General features: G+C 30.9%; 1 protein-coding gene across 2 annotated transcripts in view; it reads right to left on the bottom strand.

Annotated features, from left to right (window-relative positions):
• skd (mediator complex subunit skuld) overlaps positions 1 to 18,969 on the bottom strand; it is a 166,403-nt gene that overhangs the window by 78,312 nt on the left and 69,122 nt on the right. For both annotated transcript variants that reach the window (XM_067276197.1, XM_067276196.1), the window contains exons 4-7: positions 13,778 to 13,858; positions 13,556 to 13,701; positions 12,995 to 13,180; positions 2,510 to 2,972 (exon numbers count right to left, since the gene is read on the bottom strand). In XM_067276197.1, the coding sequence (XP_067132298.1) occupies positions 2,510 to 2,972; positions 12,995 to 13,180; positions 13,556 to 13,701; positions 13,778 to 13,858 (876 nt within the window). The remainder of the gene's footprint in view (positions 1 to 2,509; positions 2,973 to 12,994; positions 13,181 to 13,555; positions 13,702 to 13,777; positions 13,859 to 18,969) is intronic.

Raw genomic sequence — 18,969 nt, 5'->3', positions numbered from 1 at the left:
TAATATCTGACTCAATTATACTCTTTTTTTCATACATTAACTTTTACTTTATTCTTTTCTTATGATAACATCAGTTCTGTTGCTAAATATAGTAAAACTTTACCTTGTGGCACCCATAAAATTTCCTTGTAAACGTGCATGAGTTTTAATATAAATCAAACTACCTTGGTGGCCACTGGCCACCTCACATAAGTGGTCAAGAATGGTCAAGATAAGTGTCCTAAAATGACACTTACCTTGTTTATGTGGCCAACAGAACAGAAAAATCCTACATTCCTAAATTCAATCTATTGTTTAAAGCACTTTAAACAGAAATGAGCTTTGTTGCTGTATTAATTCATTTAACAGGATTCAGTACAGTACTCTAATTATAGTTCTGTATGTCAATTTTTTCATAATCCCATTTAACTGACCACATTTATGTGGCTAGAAATTGTATATCCTGAAGGTAGCCAAATAAGTGTGGTTAGATTTTACCAACTAGACTATTCTCTTAATACTTATTAATTGATAATTAATCTAAAATATCACCAAAAATTGCATAATATTCTGAAACAATATAGAAATTGGATACAATTTAATTAAAGGAATAAGATAAAAGAAACTATTAAAATTCATTAAATCATACTATGGCTTTTAAATTTTATTTGAATCAAATTTGACTTCATAATTCTTTACAGCAGTAATTTTCTAAATAAATATATTTTCTAGTTATATGCTTCTAGCCTCTAATAAATTAAATTAGATATTTATCTCAAATAACCAATTGGTAGAGATATATGAGACTTATCAAACTATAATGGGGTCAAGTAATCGATTACTTGGCTCCATTACAGTTTGATAAGCCTCATATATCTCTATCAATTGGTTATTTGAGATAACTATTTAATATATTTTCTGTTTGTGATATTAAATGCAATGCACAACAACACTAACTTTATAAGAGTACATTGTTAATATGACAATATGATAACACTATGAAAAGGGTAAACAAGAACCACCTTAATCAATTTTTATTAGAATTGTCTATTCTGATAATGAAAATTTACAAGAAGCACTTTTTGTAAAATATTTTTATTCAGATCAGTTGATTTAAAAAATATTTAATTACAATAATTTCTAAAATTATAATTCAAGAATTGTATGATTCTTTTATCATCACTATTTTTTCTATAAAATAATAAAATATTTGCGCATGTTAATTAAATAAAAACTACATTGATTAAGTTATAGATAATTAAGGAAAAATTATTTATATAAGCCATTTAAAATTAAAAATAAAGTTTCATTTAATAAAATATTAAATGAAACTTTAACCATTGACAAATGCATTTCTATATCACTGACCAATTTTACATTTCCTCTAAATGCAAAATACTTTGTCAAATACAACTCCATTAATAACAACAACAACAACAAATTATATGCTAATACTGGATCCTAATGTATGACGATAAAATGTTTTTCGAGACTAAGTTTGTTTCATCTTATAAAAGTTGCCACTACATTAATGTTTAGCATATAAATAAATAAGTAAATATCCACAATAAACCCGATACTTATAATTAATATTGCCAAACTATAGCCCGTGTTATAAGGCCTTTTTGAGTAGTTATTGTTTAGCACATAATTATTTGTTTGTTGATATAAAATACTTTTAAAAATAAAAAAAATTTAATTATAATTGATTTAGAGTAAAATCTTGTAATGAAAAATTTGCAATATTTCAGGAAAAACAAAAAAAAAAAAAAAATTGGTTTTAAACAAAATGATTGAAATGCTTAATAGTTTAAAAATATCGGCTTTTAAATAATTTTTTAGCGTTAAAGCATATGTATTTTCGAATTTTAAAGGTAAACTTAACATATAGGTCAGAAAATAATTTCATGACTTGAAATTTTTCATTCTAGACAAGGGATTCCAACTTTTTTTGTATAATCATTCCTTTGAAGAAAAATACACACATTATTTTTTTTCATAAATTTTTTATATTTGGAAAGTTCTGGAAATGATAGAGAAAATATTTTCAAAATTTTTTAAATGATTATATTTACTAAATAACAAAAAATTATTAAATTATTATATATGCATGTAAAATATACATCTAATTTGTTCATTGACCTCCTGCTAAACTTTCATCAATCCAATTGGAAGCTCTACTCTAGATCAGTGATTCTTAAACTTTTTTGAGCCATAGCTGTGAGGAGAACAGTTATAACTTGTCCTCCTGTTCCATTGAATAAATATGTTTAATTTTTCCTCTGTGTAATATTTTTTTTATTTCCACTGCACGATCACTTTTTATGTTTAATTTTTCCACGTCATATAATAATAATATCATATTACACCCAAATTTTATTTAATGAAAATATATTGCCTTTGTTCCTAGCCCCTGAGGCTATCCCACAGACCTCCATTTTAAGAAGCTCAGCTCGAAACCATTGTTATATATTGTACCGTGAAATTTTAATAGAATTTGTAAACTTAAAAACTACATAAAGGTGCTTACCTGGAACAATTACATCTTGACTGATTTGCTGGATCAATAAAATCCCACTGACCAACACTTTCATCAGCATTCCCTTCTGACTGACTCACTGAATTATGGCAATGATTAACAGTACAGTCTTGCCAAACCGCTTGTTTAGTTTTATATGAAGTTTTAGAATGTTGTTGAACAGATGTTTGTGGCTGATGACACTGATTAAATGTATCAGATAATACCACTGTTGATGATTGAGAATTAAATCTATGAGATTGATGATTGAGACCAGATGGATCACATGGTGACGTTGGTGGTGTAAGAACACCCATTGTTTTATGTGATGACTGAGGTGGAACAGTTGCAATTCCAGCAGAAAGAGGTACATATGTCTGACTACTGTTTATTCCTGATAATATCCTGTCTTGACTTAAATCATCACTTTCAATAAAAAACACATAGCAAGAAGGATGTCTCATTTTCACACCACCTAAAAAAATGAAAAGTATATCATAATGTAGATTTCAATAGTTACTTTAAATTTAAAAAGCACAATTGAATATTGTAAAAATAAAACAATTAGTTTTGAAAATAGCAGACTTTTCTGTTATTATACCATTAAATAAAACGTTACAAATAATGCATGATATAATTTATTATTCAATTTTTCAACTTGTTTACTAGTGACTGAATTTAAAATAATAAATTAAGTTAATGAAATGAAAAGGATCAATATCTTAATTTAAAACATTTATGTTGTTATAAGTATGTTATTGCTATTTAGTTTAACATTATTAAAAATAATGATTAACATTTTTAATACAAATGTCAAGACTTTTATTTAGTTATGTGGGTAAAGTTTTACAACATAATTAAAATAGAAACAAAATAATAAAGACATAAAACTCCTAAAAACTCGATGTATTTAAAATCTAAATAAATATAAAATTGAAAAGTAACTGCAAATAATAGATGTTAAATCTTGTGGACTCTCCACTATTTGAATAACCTCAGAAATGTGGTCTGGCATATTCATAATAAATGTTTTGAGTATGGGACAGTGGTATAGCATGCTGTGCCTTCTCCACTGCAACATTTAAGTCTTTTACTGAACTGTATTGTTTGCCATTAGCTTTATACAGTTCTTGAGAGCACACCCCAGATATTCTCAATTGGGTTTAGATCTGGAGATCAAAGTGGATGATCCAACAGTTGGACTTGTTCTTGCTAAAGTCAATTTTTTGTAGTGTAAGATGAAATGGACAGGTGCATTGTCTTGCATACAATAAAACTTTCTGCCTGCTAATTTTAGTACATTTGTGAGTAAAGTAGTTTCAATCAGCTGTTGATACTTTTTTGAATTCATTTGTCTGTTTATGAATTTAACAGGTGATTTTCCCTTGCCATAAATGGCACCCCACACCATAATGGAACCACCATTCATCTGTCTAAGATAAAATCCTCTCTTCTTTGTGCAAATCATGAAGTTCAGATCATCTGGACCATCCAGATAAAACTTTTTTTCATCTGAAAACATAACATGTTGTCATTCTGTATCCCAGGACATGTGATCTCATGCATAAGTCAATCTTACAGTTTTATGTTCATTAGTTAAGAGAGGTTTTCTTTTCAATTTTTTTTAAAGTCATCCTGATGATTTTATCATTCTTTGAACAGTATGAGGATGAACTTTTAACTCTAATTGAATCACAATTTTATGCTGATGTCACACTGTTGCTTGCAACCCTTAAAATTTGCCAGTTATCTCTTGCATTAAACTTAGTTGTACATAATAATGTGACTCCTTCCTATTTGGGCAGCTACAGGCTGATAGTTTTACAACTGTGGCCATAAAATATCAATTTCCCCTTATTCTTTCTCTAAGTTTCACACCTTTTCCCATGTTTGACAGAGGACTTTTTGTACATAAATACATGCAATCTCTTTAATCATGTACAAACCCTTACTTATTTACATTTATATGAAAATTTACAGTTATTTTTTCAATTGTATTTAAAGTTTTGTCAACATAAATTACCTGGTTTTCTACTTTTTGGAAGAACTACTTCAATACTATTCTTTCATTATTGTACAATCCTATTAATTTATGAGGGTTGTCCCAAAAGTAATGCACAGCGCACTCTAGCAGGTGTTGTAGGCAACGTAGACAGCTGATCGAAGTGTCAGTGTGTAGATTGAAGTCTTAAGAACACGTTGGTATCATATGGTAGTGGAATTTGTTTAACGGGAAAAATGCCAAAAATTCGAAAAGACAACAAGAACAGTCTGTCGGGTCGGATTTCAGCAAGAGAGCAATGTGCATATATTTGCATCGAAACAGTGCGTAGTAAAAAAGTGCCTGAAATTCATGCCGCGTTAAAAGAAGCATGTGGAAGGTTTACTGTGAATTGTAGCACAGTACAGAAGTGGGACACAAAGTTTTAAGAAGGTCAAACATGCATTGAACATGATCCACGCATGGGGTGGCCGTTTACTGTAACAGCTGACAACACAAATGCTTCAATCATTGCAACATTGCTCGACGAAGACCGGAGAATCACGGTAAGAGAAACTGAGGTGGAGACAGGAATCTCAAAAACGAGCGCGCATTGTATTTTAACACAGATGCTAAGTAAATGAAAGGTGATGGCGCAGTCAATCTATTTTTAGAATTGCAAACGTTTTCACAGCCCCTCCTGGGCTCTTCTTCAGGCTTTGTCGTATAGGCCGTTAATGTTCAAATAAACATTTGATTTGAATTTCTTTTCTGAATATTATCACTGCAACAGCTGGATATTTGTATTGTGCATGCTCCATGCTCTTCCCTTTAAACACTGTTTTCTAGCAAAACCTGCCATGCACTGGATAGGATCATTTCTTCCTTACGATTAACGCACGTACTATGTAATCCCGCCTTAAATATTTCCATGGCTTCTAGCCATTTCAATTGCTGTGGGTTATAGCTGGGTATAATGATTTTTGCCGCATGCAGGTCTGCCATTATCTCCTCTTCCGACGCGTACGTCGCCAGGGCCGTAGTGTATCTACCGCGCTGTATGTCTGACTCGTGCTCCTTTAACCTCACTTTTAACGCACGTTTCGTGGCACCAATATATGTTAGTTGTCTATCGCACCTGTGGTCTTCTAGTGGTACCATATATACTCCCAGAAGCCTTTCGGGGTTTGGTGGGTCTTTGCCGTTGCTTAATATTCTGAAGAGAGTTTGACATCTTCTGTATGCGATGTTAATTCCTTGTTGCTTGGCCACAGTGTTGTAGATGGATTTCAGCACTGGATTGTATGTGATAGATATCCTTTCATTTTCTTCCTGTCTGATATTCAATGGTTGTCCTGTTGGATTATTTGCCTTTTGGGAATTCTCATGTCTTCTAGACAACTTTTTAATGAGAGCTTTGCTGTATCCATGGCTTATAGCAATATTTTGGATATGAAGGAGCTCCGTTTCGAGCACTTTTTTTGGAGAGGAGTGAGTATGAGCCCTTCTCACTAATGCTCAGAAGGGAGCTATTTTGTACTGAAAAGGATCATATGAATTTCTTGGGATATATGTGTGGAACGTGCTAGGCTTTTGGTATACTGATGTGAGTATATTAGTTCCTTCAAAATTTATATCAATATCCAAGAAGTGCACCCTCGATGAGTCGTGTTGCTCCACCTCTAACGTTAGCCCGTATGGATTACTGTTTATGGCTTCGAGGAAAAATTTTGCATTGTGCATTGATAAGGGAGGGGATTATTTTGAAGACCTGTTAATCACTTGTAACTTCTTCAATAAATATTTTTTGAGTTAGAGCCAGCTGTGCATTACTTTTGGGACAACCATCATACTTTTTCAAAGCATACGAACATGATCTACTTACATTGTGCAAACTGCAACATTCTGAATTGTCATATACACAACCCACTGGACTTATAATTTTTAATGAACTGTTTTTCAGTCAACCCTAAAAATGTCTTATTGACCACTTGACCCATGATCTAATGTATGGACCAACCACAAGACAAACCACTAACCAGAAAAAAGGATAAAGATGGCCACAGTTAGTATATTTTTGAGATGATCTGTGTGTATGCATCTTGTAACCTAGCAATACCATATATCAGTGATAAAAAAATCTTTTCTGAGTGAGGTCTGCAAGTGAACTTTGTAAGCTTCTGGCAGGCCTTATGCAATTTTTCTTCTGGAGTTTTAGACTTTAACCCTGCTTTGTACCAACATATTCCATAAGTGCCAGTAGACCAGATACTAAAATAATATATAGCCTACTAATTAAATGCAAATTAATAATGTTTTGTCTTATTGTGTGTAGGTAACCCTGCTTTGTACCAACATATTCCATAAGTGCCAGTAGACCAGGTACTAAAATAATATATAGCGTACTAATTACATGCAAATTAATAATGTTTTGTCTTATTGTGTGTAGGAATGATATAAAAAGGAGACATACTCACTACAAAGAACACAAATTTGAAACTATAACCATTAAACTTTATTCTTGTGCCAATAACTGCAATGCTTTTATTTTGAAAGTATAAATATCCTTGAGCCATGCTGCTAGCTCTTACAAGTAATATACTATAGTTTATTCTCATCTTTTACTGGTCTAGTTTAATCTGACTCTTCTTTGTCATGAAAATCAGGTTAATTGGATTGCATCATGACATGAGGAAAAAAACAAGAAAATAAAATTAAAGTCCTAAAAGCCACATATTAAAACCTCATAAGCCACATGCAGCCTCCAGGTCATGCAAAAAATAATTTAAGAATTTAATATCTTTAGAAAATAAAATTAATGAATTGTTATTCACACTTAATTAATTTACTCTTACATATTTAGAAAACTTTTATTCAAAAAACTTCATTTTGTAATGGTTAGTAACTATATAACTTTATTCATTGACACATGTAAACAACAATTGATTTATAATAACTTAAATTCCAATAGTTGATACCTTCTAGCTAAACTGATTTACACCTAATTATTTACTAACCAATCATAATGCAGCAATTTGTTTAGAAACCAGCAATACCATGCTAAAATGAATCAGCTGACGTCTAATATAACACAGAACCTCTATCACTGTGCACTATGCAACAAATTACATCAGCTGGGTTTCCACAGCAGACATCCTTTGAGAATGCTTTTGATAAAACCTTACCACAAAAGTCTACAGACACATGGATACATTTTCATTACAACTGAACCTTAGACATATGGAGAAAGATGTCTAGACCAATCAAGCAAAATTCCATTTCAAGTAGATGCATAGTATAAACAGCATGAGTCTTTAGTATCAGAATGCACTTCAGATACAACACAGGCTGGTGGAAAGAATGTTATAGGTATTGTACATCAAAATCTGAACTGTAAAAGATATTGTAGCCTCCAGGAAGACTAATTAAACCCTTTGGTTCAAATTATGTAACCTGACGTGAGTCAATCTTTCAGCAGGAAAATGCACCATATCATTGCTCCAAAGCAGGGAGCCTACAACCTTTCTCTGCAAAGAGTCTGGTAGGCTAGTACATAAGCTATAGTAAAAGGTTAAAATTTTTTTTATTTCTGAATAACAACAAATAAATCAATGTAAAATTTGCAACTGCTTTTTCAAAAAAAATACCAACTTGGAAAGTTGGGAAATAAATTTTCTGGTACCCAATATTAAAATCTTGTGATATATATAAAATCAAAATATTGAACTTCATTATCAAAAAGATTTATTAGCAAAGGTATATAGAAGCAAACTTAGAAAATATCCCTGTGAAAATTTCCCAAAAAAGCTTTAAAATTCTCTTCTGGCAGAGATTTATGACAATTTAACAATCACACTTCTTTAAATAGCTTTTTATAAAATCATTTGCAGCAAAGTTTATTAATTCTAGTTGACTTAAAAAATTTATAATTATGCTTTGAAGTAGTTCAATGTTGATAATTAAGCATGTCACTGAAAAGAAGTTATGTGGGCTAGATAAATATACTTTGGAGACCATATTTGGCACTGCATGCTGTAGATGTTGGAGATTCCTGTTTCAAGGTTATGTCAAACTGATTAGAAGAATACGACAGCAAATTTTCACTCTCCTATGGCTACCTAATTTGCCTAACACAAATGTAAGGAGCAGAATGTCACAAACTGTGTGCCAAAGCACCCTAAACCAGCAAGCTCACAGGGGTGCTATAGAGTCAAAGCTATTTTGAGCACTTTTGAGTTCTTGGCCTATTTCTTTAAAAGCATTATACAAATACAAAACAAGTTTGAAAGAAGATGGTAACAAAGACTGTTACTCTTGTTACAGCAGTTTGTTACATCCAGTTAAATTTTGACATATGAACTGAAAACTGTTTTTGAAAATCACCTAACATAGTTCAATGACTGTTAGTGACTGGTGGTATATTTCCACTGACTGGTTTCAAAAGTATTTTGATACCAGTCACTGGAAATACTAATACCTACAACACTGCAAAAACTTATATTTAACATTCAACTTTAACTTATTACATAAAAAAATTACAAAAACTAACCTGCTTTATTTTAACATAATTATTAATTATTATGTGGACATACACTATTAACTGTCCATACAACCATCCTTACAAATTCTTCCACATAATCTACCCAACAGTTCACATAGATGAGTCTTCATGTGACTGTATTAAGAGGATCTATAACAGTGACTCTGATTGATAAGAATTGATAGCCAGGATTCACACACTTTACTTCCCAAATTGTCATAACTTTCATTAACATTGTAGGTATGTATGTAATGTCATAGATATCAGTATTTATAGTAATAGCGGCTGAAGGTCTACTGAAGACCAAAATGCATCCCATAAATAAAATTAGTCTTTTATTGATGTAATCTTGATTTTCTAACACTCCAATACAGTTTGATAAACTTCCTATATCTCAATCAATTGGGAGTTTGAGATAATTAAACAATTCATTGGAGGCAAGAAGCTTACAACTATATGCATTTCTAATGTTTAAAGTCTCCACCATATGCTTTGATATAACCTTCATTCTTGGTCACCACTCTTCTATAATTGTACAGAGGCTTTCCATAGGAAAGGCAGTCCATTTTCAGCAGAAGGAATTTTTTGAGTCTCAACATTTGTGTCAGATTTAAAACAGACCTTCAGTTTAAACTTTGACCATATGGAATAATATAGCAGGCTCAGGTCAGGTGATGTGGTAGCCATTCTTCCTTCAAAATTAAATCTGAAACACTCTTTTAACCAATCACTTGGTTTTGGTATGGTATACCAGAGCTGAGTCTTTCTGAAAATTGGACTTTCAGAAAGACATTTTAATAATTTATTTTTGTATTACGGGTCCCTTTAATGTAATATTGCATATTGAATACATTTATTTGTATTTTATTATCTCTCCTGCTGTTAACTTAAAACAAATCAGAGAGCTCTACATCAGTTTAATTTTGTAAGGTTTAACATGTTTCGTTCTAATTAGTTATACTTGCCTGATAAAGGCATTTTAAGAAGGTTGAAAATGTTTGATCATTAAAGTTTTGCTACTTTTAGAAAATTTTAGAGTTTCTAATATTTTGCTTTTTATACTGTTAATAAGTGTTGTCAATGTTCTGCTTATAACACATTTTTTTTGTATATTACATTATAGGATAAATAATTGTAATATTAAAAAAATAATAATAAAAGTCATTCAAGTAGAAATTGGAAAATATATAGAATCCAAACTATAAAACTGTTGGCAATAATTTGCAATAGATGAACAGCATTTCCCAACTTATTTAAATTGTAGAACCTTTTTCACTTTGATAAAAAGTTTTGAAACCTAACAATTTTTACTGATCATAAATAAAACAAAAAATGTAATAAAATCAAAAATAATTTACTGAACACAGATTACATTAATAATATTTGCTTTTCCATTATTAAATTAGTTAATAATTTTTGTAAAATGATTTCATCAGCAAATGTAATGACAGCTCAACTAGCAATGGGATATCAAATGCACTTGATTTTTTGAAAATCACTAAATAAATACTAAAGTATTCAAATATTGCTACCCCCAGGCAACAGTTTATCAAACAGGAATTAATACTTCAGCAATCAAATACAAAGAAATGAATACTTAGGAAAGAATCAAATAAGCCTACATGGTATGATTTTAATCATTAGACTAAATGGATTTTCCCTCCCACAAATGTGAGCTGTGCAGAACTGAGCACAAGTCCCCTTTTCCTATAGAATATTAACAGGTTTTAAAACATTAAAAAAAAATTTAATACAAATTTTGAACTTTTAATTAATGCTCAAAAACTACTTTTATTATGAAACCTAGAATTTTTATCAGTGGAATGTTAAGGATCGTAGAACACAAGTTGAGAGCTCCTTGTTTAGAAGATTAGGTCTATTGACAACACTGCACAGCACTACAAAAAGCACTATCTTGTGATAACTATTGGGATTATTAGTGTATTGTGCACCAAACAAAATGTCAGATTTCTTCTTGTAGAAGGTTTCAAATCAAAATTATAAATGTATATTAAGCATACACAGTATGTTATGAATAACGTTTAAAAAAGAAATAAAAGTATATAAATGAGCTAAGAAATTTTAAAATGGAATGCAAAGTAGTACTGAAGATTCTCCTTGACCTGAACAAACACATTATCATAATGCTGAAAGTGATTGTAACCATAATATCAATCTCTGTAGGATTTGGCCAGCGTAACCATATTACAGCAGAAACCCTATCCCGAACTACAATATTCCCAAACATAAAATCCAAGAAGAAGAATAGAAGTTAGAAAAATAAAAACATTTAATGAAGAACAAACTATACATATAATACTACAAAGTATTGTAGTTTCTGCTGCAATATGACTATGCCGGCCAAACTCTACAGAAAATCTTTTGTTTATGTTGCATAATCAATCTCATACAGAATTGACTCATTACTTGAAACTTCTATTGCAATCTAGCACCACTCTCGCACTACAGGACCAGATTGATGCTGGATTATCAAAAATAGAAAAAATCCAAAAATTTGGTATTTTCACAAAATTCAAATTGCATATAACTTACTGAATTTTTTACCAGTGCAAACTACTTTATAATTTCAATTTGTTTACACACATCCTTTAATCAGTCTGACGATGAAGTGCATGGTTATACTATGTTTAGATTCATTGAAAATCCCCACAAAAATACTGATGAGAACATTATTACACAAATCAACATTCACATGATTCATGTACTGTACAGTACATGAGATATTAATTTCCAGACATACACTGTATATGTTTAGCTTCTATGAATCATATGTATAATTCATAAAAGCTAAACATATCCAGAGTATGAGAAATTTGTTTTAGATGCACTGCTTCACACTGATCTGTAAGAAAAAATACATGTTACTGAATACAAAATGTTTATGTTAGCACTAATGTGTCCAAACAAATTCTGATTTGCTAAATACTAACATGCCAGATCATCATCAGAGTGCACCAGATTAGAAGACATTCTGGATTAATGAACTTTTTGCTGTATAATCAATGAAATTGCTATGAAAAAGAATTTGTACTGATTCTGTATACAGAATTACAAAAAGAAAATCAGTGCAATGACTTAATCATTTGAGAACAGGAATGAAAGAATGGTCACAGGCTGTGTGTTCTTTGCTTCTTGTGTATGAGAGAAAACCTTTTCTGCATTGGGTAATTATTGAAGATAAACAACTAAATGCATTAGTTTTCACCAGGAAAGCAAATGCATTAGCACAGAATCATGTTATAACAGTTAGTTCACTTCAGCAAAAGATAGTTAGAAAATTGTTATTAACTGTTTTCTGGAATTTTAAAGAAGTAATAATTAAACATTATCTGATGCAAATAAAAATAATTAACAGTCAAAAACATTATGGCATTCTGAAGAGGGCAATTCAAATGAAAAACTGAGATTTATCTTCGGTGTATGTATCTGTAGAAAGACAATATCCAACTTTACATAATCTAACCTTGCATCATATTCAGAAGTTAAAATTTAAAATGTTATAGCATTTGCCATATTCATCAGATTTTGAACCAATGATTTAAACTTCTTTTGGAATTTCAAAAACACACTATGTAGGTGTCACTGAATCAAATATGAGGTAAAAGAGATAGTGTTAAGATTATCTGTAATAGCCAAGAGGAAAATTTCTTCTCTTGATAAATTCATGTCTTATCAAACCATTAAAGGAAGTCTGTAGAACACAACGGGACTGTATTGAAGATCAATTTCATTTCAATGTGCCTATATTTATAATAAGTTAACTTATAATACTTTTCCAGTTTCCATTTGAATAACTTTTATGTAATGAAAACATTTTCACAATATTCATTTGAATTTTAGATTTACATTCATTGAAAAATAATAAATGATTATTATAACATCAATTTTTTATTTAGAAATTATGTATATACTAATTTCTAATACATAGTTTTGGATTTGAGTATCAAAAACTTACCAACTATAACTTCAACTGCACAAGGCATATCATCATCTTCATTTCCAAGATCTCTACTATTATGGTCCCATGATGGTAAAGGATAAAACTGCTGCCATTCACCCAATAAACGTCTGGTTGTCATATCAGTATCTTTATAACTTTGTCCAGTTAAGGTACCAGCCATACCAAAAGGACTGAGAATTACTAAAATTAAAAAAAAAAAAAAATTTTTAAATAGATTTTAATAATATAAATAAATAATAAATTTCAAATTATATTTCATAATATTGTAGTTTTTATTATTCATGCTAATATTAGTAATTACCCTAGGTGGAAAGAAATAATAAATTTCCAAATTTTTTTTTAGAATAAAAAACTCCAAAATAATTCAATTTAACAATTCTTTTATAGGCTACATATGTATATCATGCAATACAAATGACTGTTTCTATAGGAACATTAATATTTCTTTTATTCATCATTGATTTAATTTCTACATTAATAAGATGTAAAAATTATTCTTTAAATTATACTATGCCTTTCTATGTATAATTGTAAAAATCAATAATTTTACTACACCTTTAATTCCAGAATGTGAACTCTGAGCAGCCAGCAAGTGATGTTTTGTCAGACAATATACTGCTGGATGTTGCCTGACATCCACACTAGCACAAACTGTACTATCTCCATGAACAAAGAAGTTAAAAGCAAATGTAAGCTGCGGACTAAAAGAAATTTAAAAAATTCAGTTAAATAAATATATTTTATGTATTTGTCTATGTTTAAAAATCAATTTTTTACCTTCTTCCAGGTTTATCTAACCCATCATATGGATGAACAAACCATTTACCAAGACGTGTGATGCCTCTTGATAACAAGCATCTACAAAATTTAAAGAGTTAATTAAAATGTAATCATAGCAATAAATATCATCCATTTTCTGTTATTAATACTAATTGAAAATGAAGTTTTATGCAATACATTGTACTAAAACTTGCTTTCTATTTTGTTTAATACTCAATGTTAATATTTGGCTTGTATATATGTTGGTTAATACATGTATTTTGTATATAAAAATAAAGCTATTTTCTTTTTTCATAAATAAAATGTATTAGAGAACTTTTATATTTTCATATTTTCAAAGTGTTATTTTCATCATAACAAAAGTATTTTATTTTTAATTAAATTTATTTAATAAAACTTACTTTCATCAAAGCAATAATATCAGAATAAATAATAAAGCATACTTTAAATTATTTAAAATTATATATACACTATTTAAACAACAAAAAACTTCAAATTGTTTTTCTTTATTACCGAAAGAATTGTTTCTTTATAAAACTAATTTGTTAAATAATCATCTTATACACTCAAACCTGTTTTTGTGCGGTCTTTTTTTGTGCAATTTTTTTATATGTGCAATGTGTTTTGTGCAATTATTTTTGTGCAGTATACCAATTTGTTTGAAATTCATATACCGCACACAAAAAATCACACAAAACAAATCGCACAAAAAAAGACCACACAAAAACAGGTTTGAGTGTAATAAATATATTATTCAATTATTATAAATTGCCAATTTTTTTTTAAAGGAAGATTGTTACATAGACTAGTAAATAACATTAGTGGCATTACAGTATTTGGTTTGATCACATTCAAACAGATAAAAACTATTATACTTCATGTATAAGTATGCTTATAAATTAAACTTTTTGTATTTTTTGTTTATCAAGAACTATAGCAATTCAATAATGATATTTGTTAGGGTAGCATTCCTTGTTCACCATATGATGAAATTCAATAACTACATTGAAATCGGGATTAATTTTTATCAATTTGTTTAGAGTGAAAGTATTTAGTCATAATAATAATAATGTGTTTTACAAAAATATATGATAGTAGTAGTTTACAATATATTCATATTATAATATTTATAACATACCTTATCACATATTTTAATGGAGTGTTGCCAATATGGAAAGAAAGTGAAATAATTTTTTTTTTCATTTTATGCATCTGCATCCTTTTTTATCAAAATATTTTTGCCAATTGATGCTGGAAAGAAATCTAATTGTTTGGAACAGTTTGCTCTCATGTTGGTCATCTGAAGATATGGTATCTACAGATATTACTTGCCAGAACCCACATACCAGGAAGTCAATACTATAATTCTTGCTATTGCTGTTATGGAAGAGTCCTGAGGCTGACACATCAAGCAAAGATCAAGACACCTAATGACCATCACTCTGGTCAATGTTTGCCTGAACAACTGTCTGACATGATGAAACTATTCATGAACAAACTTACAAACTTTAATATTTGGAGTCAGACACTAACTGAATAAGCTAATGTTGACATAAAACACTAAATCCATACTGGAACCCTTCAATCAAACAGAAACCAAAATGGATCTTACCAGCCAAATGAAAGATTACTAATGATGAAGTCAACAAAATGTTATCTCAGAGCATAATATAAGGGTCTACGATGCCTATGCTATGGGCCTTAGATGGAACATATGCCTCAGTTATCTTAACACAGCTTTGTTTTTCTCTATTGTTTTAGCTCTCCTGCAGCATCTATCAATAATCCTCAAACGTTTCTATTGGATAAATTTGCATTTGAACCCAACATAATGACTCAAAACCCAAAGCCTCAAAATTTACACTATAATATCAATGGAAAAAGGATTCCGCCTAACCCTGATAAACTATCAATACAAATGGCCCTCAAGTTTCCCACACCAACAACCTTCAGCAAGTTCAAAGATTCCTTAAGTTTCTGTTTTTAATTACAAATTATTATTGAGTAAATAACTACTCACCACACCAAATTAATGATAATACGCGCTCAGAACCAAATTACGGTGTGATACAAAAAACATTGAAAAAATGAACGTTTTTGAACCCCTTCTGGGCTCTGCATCAGGTTCTTAACCGTTCCTTGATGGTTATTCGATTATGGAATGATGTTTAAATAAGAGTTCAATTATAAGTTCGGAAAAAAAAAGATTACAAAAACCACATCATGCATGACAGGCAGGCCAACTTGCTGTGCATGTGTAATGTGGTTTTTGTAATTTTTTTTTTCCATAATTGAATAACCATCTGGGAAAGGTTAAGAACCTGATGCAGAGCCCAAAAGGGGTTCAAAAACGTTCGTTTTTTTCAATGTTTTTGTATCAAACCATAATTTGGTTCTGAGTGTATCATTAAATTATTATTGCTTCATTGACCAATTTGCCATGATCACCAAGTCACTTTTCTTACTCTGGTGGAATCCTAATTAGCTAGAGATTTCCAATCAATTGCAAGCTGTACTTGCTTCAGAACCTGAACTGCAGCACTTTGATCCTGATGCATCAATCAAGTTACATACAGATGCCAGCAGTTATGAACTTCCTGTCAGTCTCATCTGAACCCAAGCTGACTATCCCATTGTTATCTCCCATGCAAGCCACATCATAACAAAAGCAGAATCAGATTATTGACAATAAAAAAAATACCTCACCATTATCTGCTATATTTATATGAACATTTTAGTTAACTGACCAAAGATGCTGCTGGCTCTGCACATTATCAAGTGTTTGACAAAATTCTTTATCAACAAAGCTATAATCCAACAAGCCCACCTTGAAACTGCATTATTTCACAGTCTCTCTGCTGCTCTGTTTTGGAAGTGGACCATGACAATTCAATGACAAAATACATTGGTTTCATCTGCACCTATGAACACATCATACACAACCACTATTATTGTTATATTGTCTAATATGGCAATTTATTCATTGAGATGAATAAACTGCCATATTAGACAATATAACAACGACTACCAAGAATGTTATGGCCAAAGCCTCGCCTATAAACACCAACCAGGCAACTTGTCCATATTCCTCTGCTGAGAGAACCTTTTTACATCATCAGCATTGATTACTTGGGATATTTTCCTACATTGTTATCAGGCAATAAATAGATTATTGTTGCTGTTGATCACCTGAGCCACTATATGTCGTCACCAAAGCTAAAACCAACATATACAGCTGTTGAGTTTAAATGCATTTATCCTTACATCTCACTAACCTTATATAGTTTTGCAGATAAAAATTTAGAACATATCACAAACATTTTCGACCCACTTTTTAGGGTCTTCCTCAGGTGTTCTATAAATATTTCCTGGTTTTATTCTAATTTTTAAAATTTCCAGTATCCAATGTTTTCTATCTTCAAAATTTTCAAATTTCTTAAGATTTAAATATTCGAAAGATGTGCGCTTGCACTAGTTGTTACAGCGTTTCGTCATAAATCACCTGCCATGCTCTCGATAGTTGTTTCTCCTTAAAATTAATTGACAGGCCTTTGCAGTCCACTTTAAAAATTTCCAATGCCTCCAGACATTGCAGCTGATTATATTGGATTTGTGTGACCATTTCCACTTTCTGTAGATCTGGTATGATGTCGTTTTCATTAGCGTATATTGCTAAAGCAGTACAGTTTTTCTGTTTTTCGATGTCCATTTTATGTTCACGGAGGTGTTGTCTTAGTGATTGTTTTGTAGATCTGATATATATGAGATCTTTATCAAAACTGTTATCTTTAAGCAGAATTTTGTATACCCCTGGCATTCTTTCGACTTCCAACGATCATACAAAGTTATCAGGTTAATAGAGTGGATGTCATGATGCCATATAGTGTATACTTGGACCACAACATGTGCACCTAAGTTGTGAGTTTCTTTAAAGAAGTGTAGACCAACACTTGTAATCACTGGATGTTCCTAAGGTTAGCAGCAGAAGGATGTCATGACTATAGAGACTACAGCAGGTCAGTCATAGAAAAGGAAAAACAGAAAGTATCTAATTCTCTCTTGCTTGGAGTTGTTATACAGGCAAAGATGACAAAGGGAAATGAACCTATTGGAGATGGTTAACATTGACATATATGACCAGCATGTCAGCCAGTGTCTGAATCATTCCATAAGACTATTAGTTTTGAGTGATAGCAGTCATCATCCAATGTATGATGCTGAAGATAGAGATCATCAAGAAAGGCTCTTGTATTTTGGCCATGTAGTGCAAGCTCATTCATTAGAAACATCCATAATTCATGGAATCGTCAATAGCAAAAGAACATGTTGGTTAAATACCATCATAGCCCATATCAACATGAACATAAACAGCAACACGATCTGCCTAGGAATGCTTTCCAGGAGGTTTTTAAAGATAACTGGCCACTATTTAAACATTAAAGATGTGAAGAAAACTCCATGTGGCCAGCCTGTGCTGGTGAGGTGTGAACCCAGAATCAAACTACCAGTGTTCAGTGAACAAAAACTGGTTCTGTTAAGTGATTCCATTGGGTGGCCTGCCTAGCAATCCCCCTAAACAGATCACCCAAGCATTGCTGCAACTAACAAAGCAATTTATAATAAAGCTTAAATGAACATCAACAGACTCAAAAAAGTCAGTGCTTAACAATGTAGAGAGTTAGGATCTAGAAAATGTCCTAGAGTCCACACCAACTGCATGAGCATTTACCACTATCATTAGTTAATGTTAATGAATTAGAAATAATGTTTAATCATGAACAATAAACTAAAATAAAAATTTTTTCTACCATAAAAATTATTGTTGCATATGTTACACATTTCATTGGCCTGGGTTTCATATTACCCGAACATACAACTGAAAATGATGCAACCTCTGGTTGTTTTTGCTTTCAATTCAGCAGAAACTTGACTAAAAACACAGTTTAAAATATTTTAAAAATAATGAAATGTTTTAAGATAATGTCAATAAACTAAGTTGTTTCATAGACCTCCTTCTCAAAAGGTAGCAAAAATTAATGCTGAACAGGTTACTTAACACTGATAGACTGATATGAACAGCAAAGCAATTAAAGCTTTCTCTATTTTGAAATAATTAACTTTAGCAAGAAACATTAAGTAGGGCTTAGAAAATCTTGTTTTGTATTCAGATATTATGAAACTTAGCCGAA

The sequence above is a fragment of the Centruroides vittatus genome, unplaced genomic scaffold, assembly GCF_030686945.1.
Source record: "Centruroides vittatus isolate TY-2023 unplaced genomic scaffold, ASM3068694v2 contig_680, whole genome shotgun sequence".
Lineage (NCBI taxonomy): Eukaryota > Metazoa > Arthropoda > Arachnida > Scorpiones > Buthidae > Centruroides > Centruroides vittatus.
This window is presented reverse-complemented; position numbering and strand designations above follow the sequence as displayed.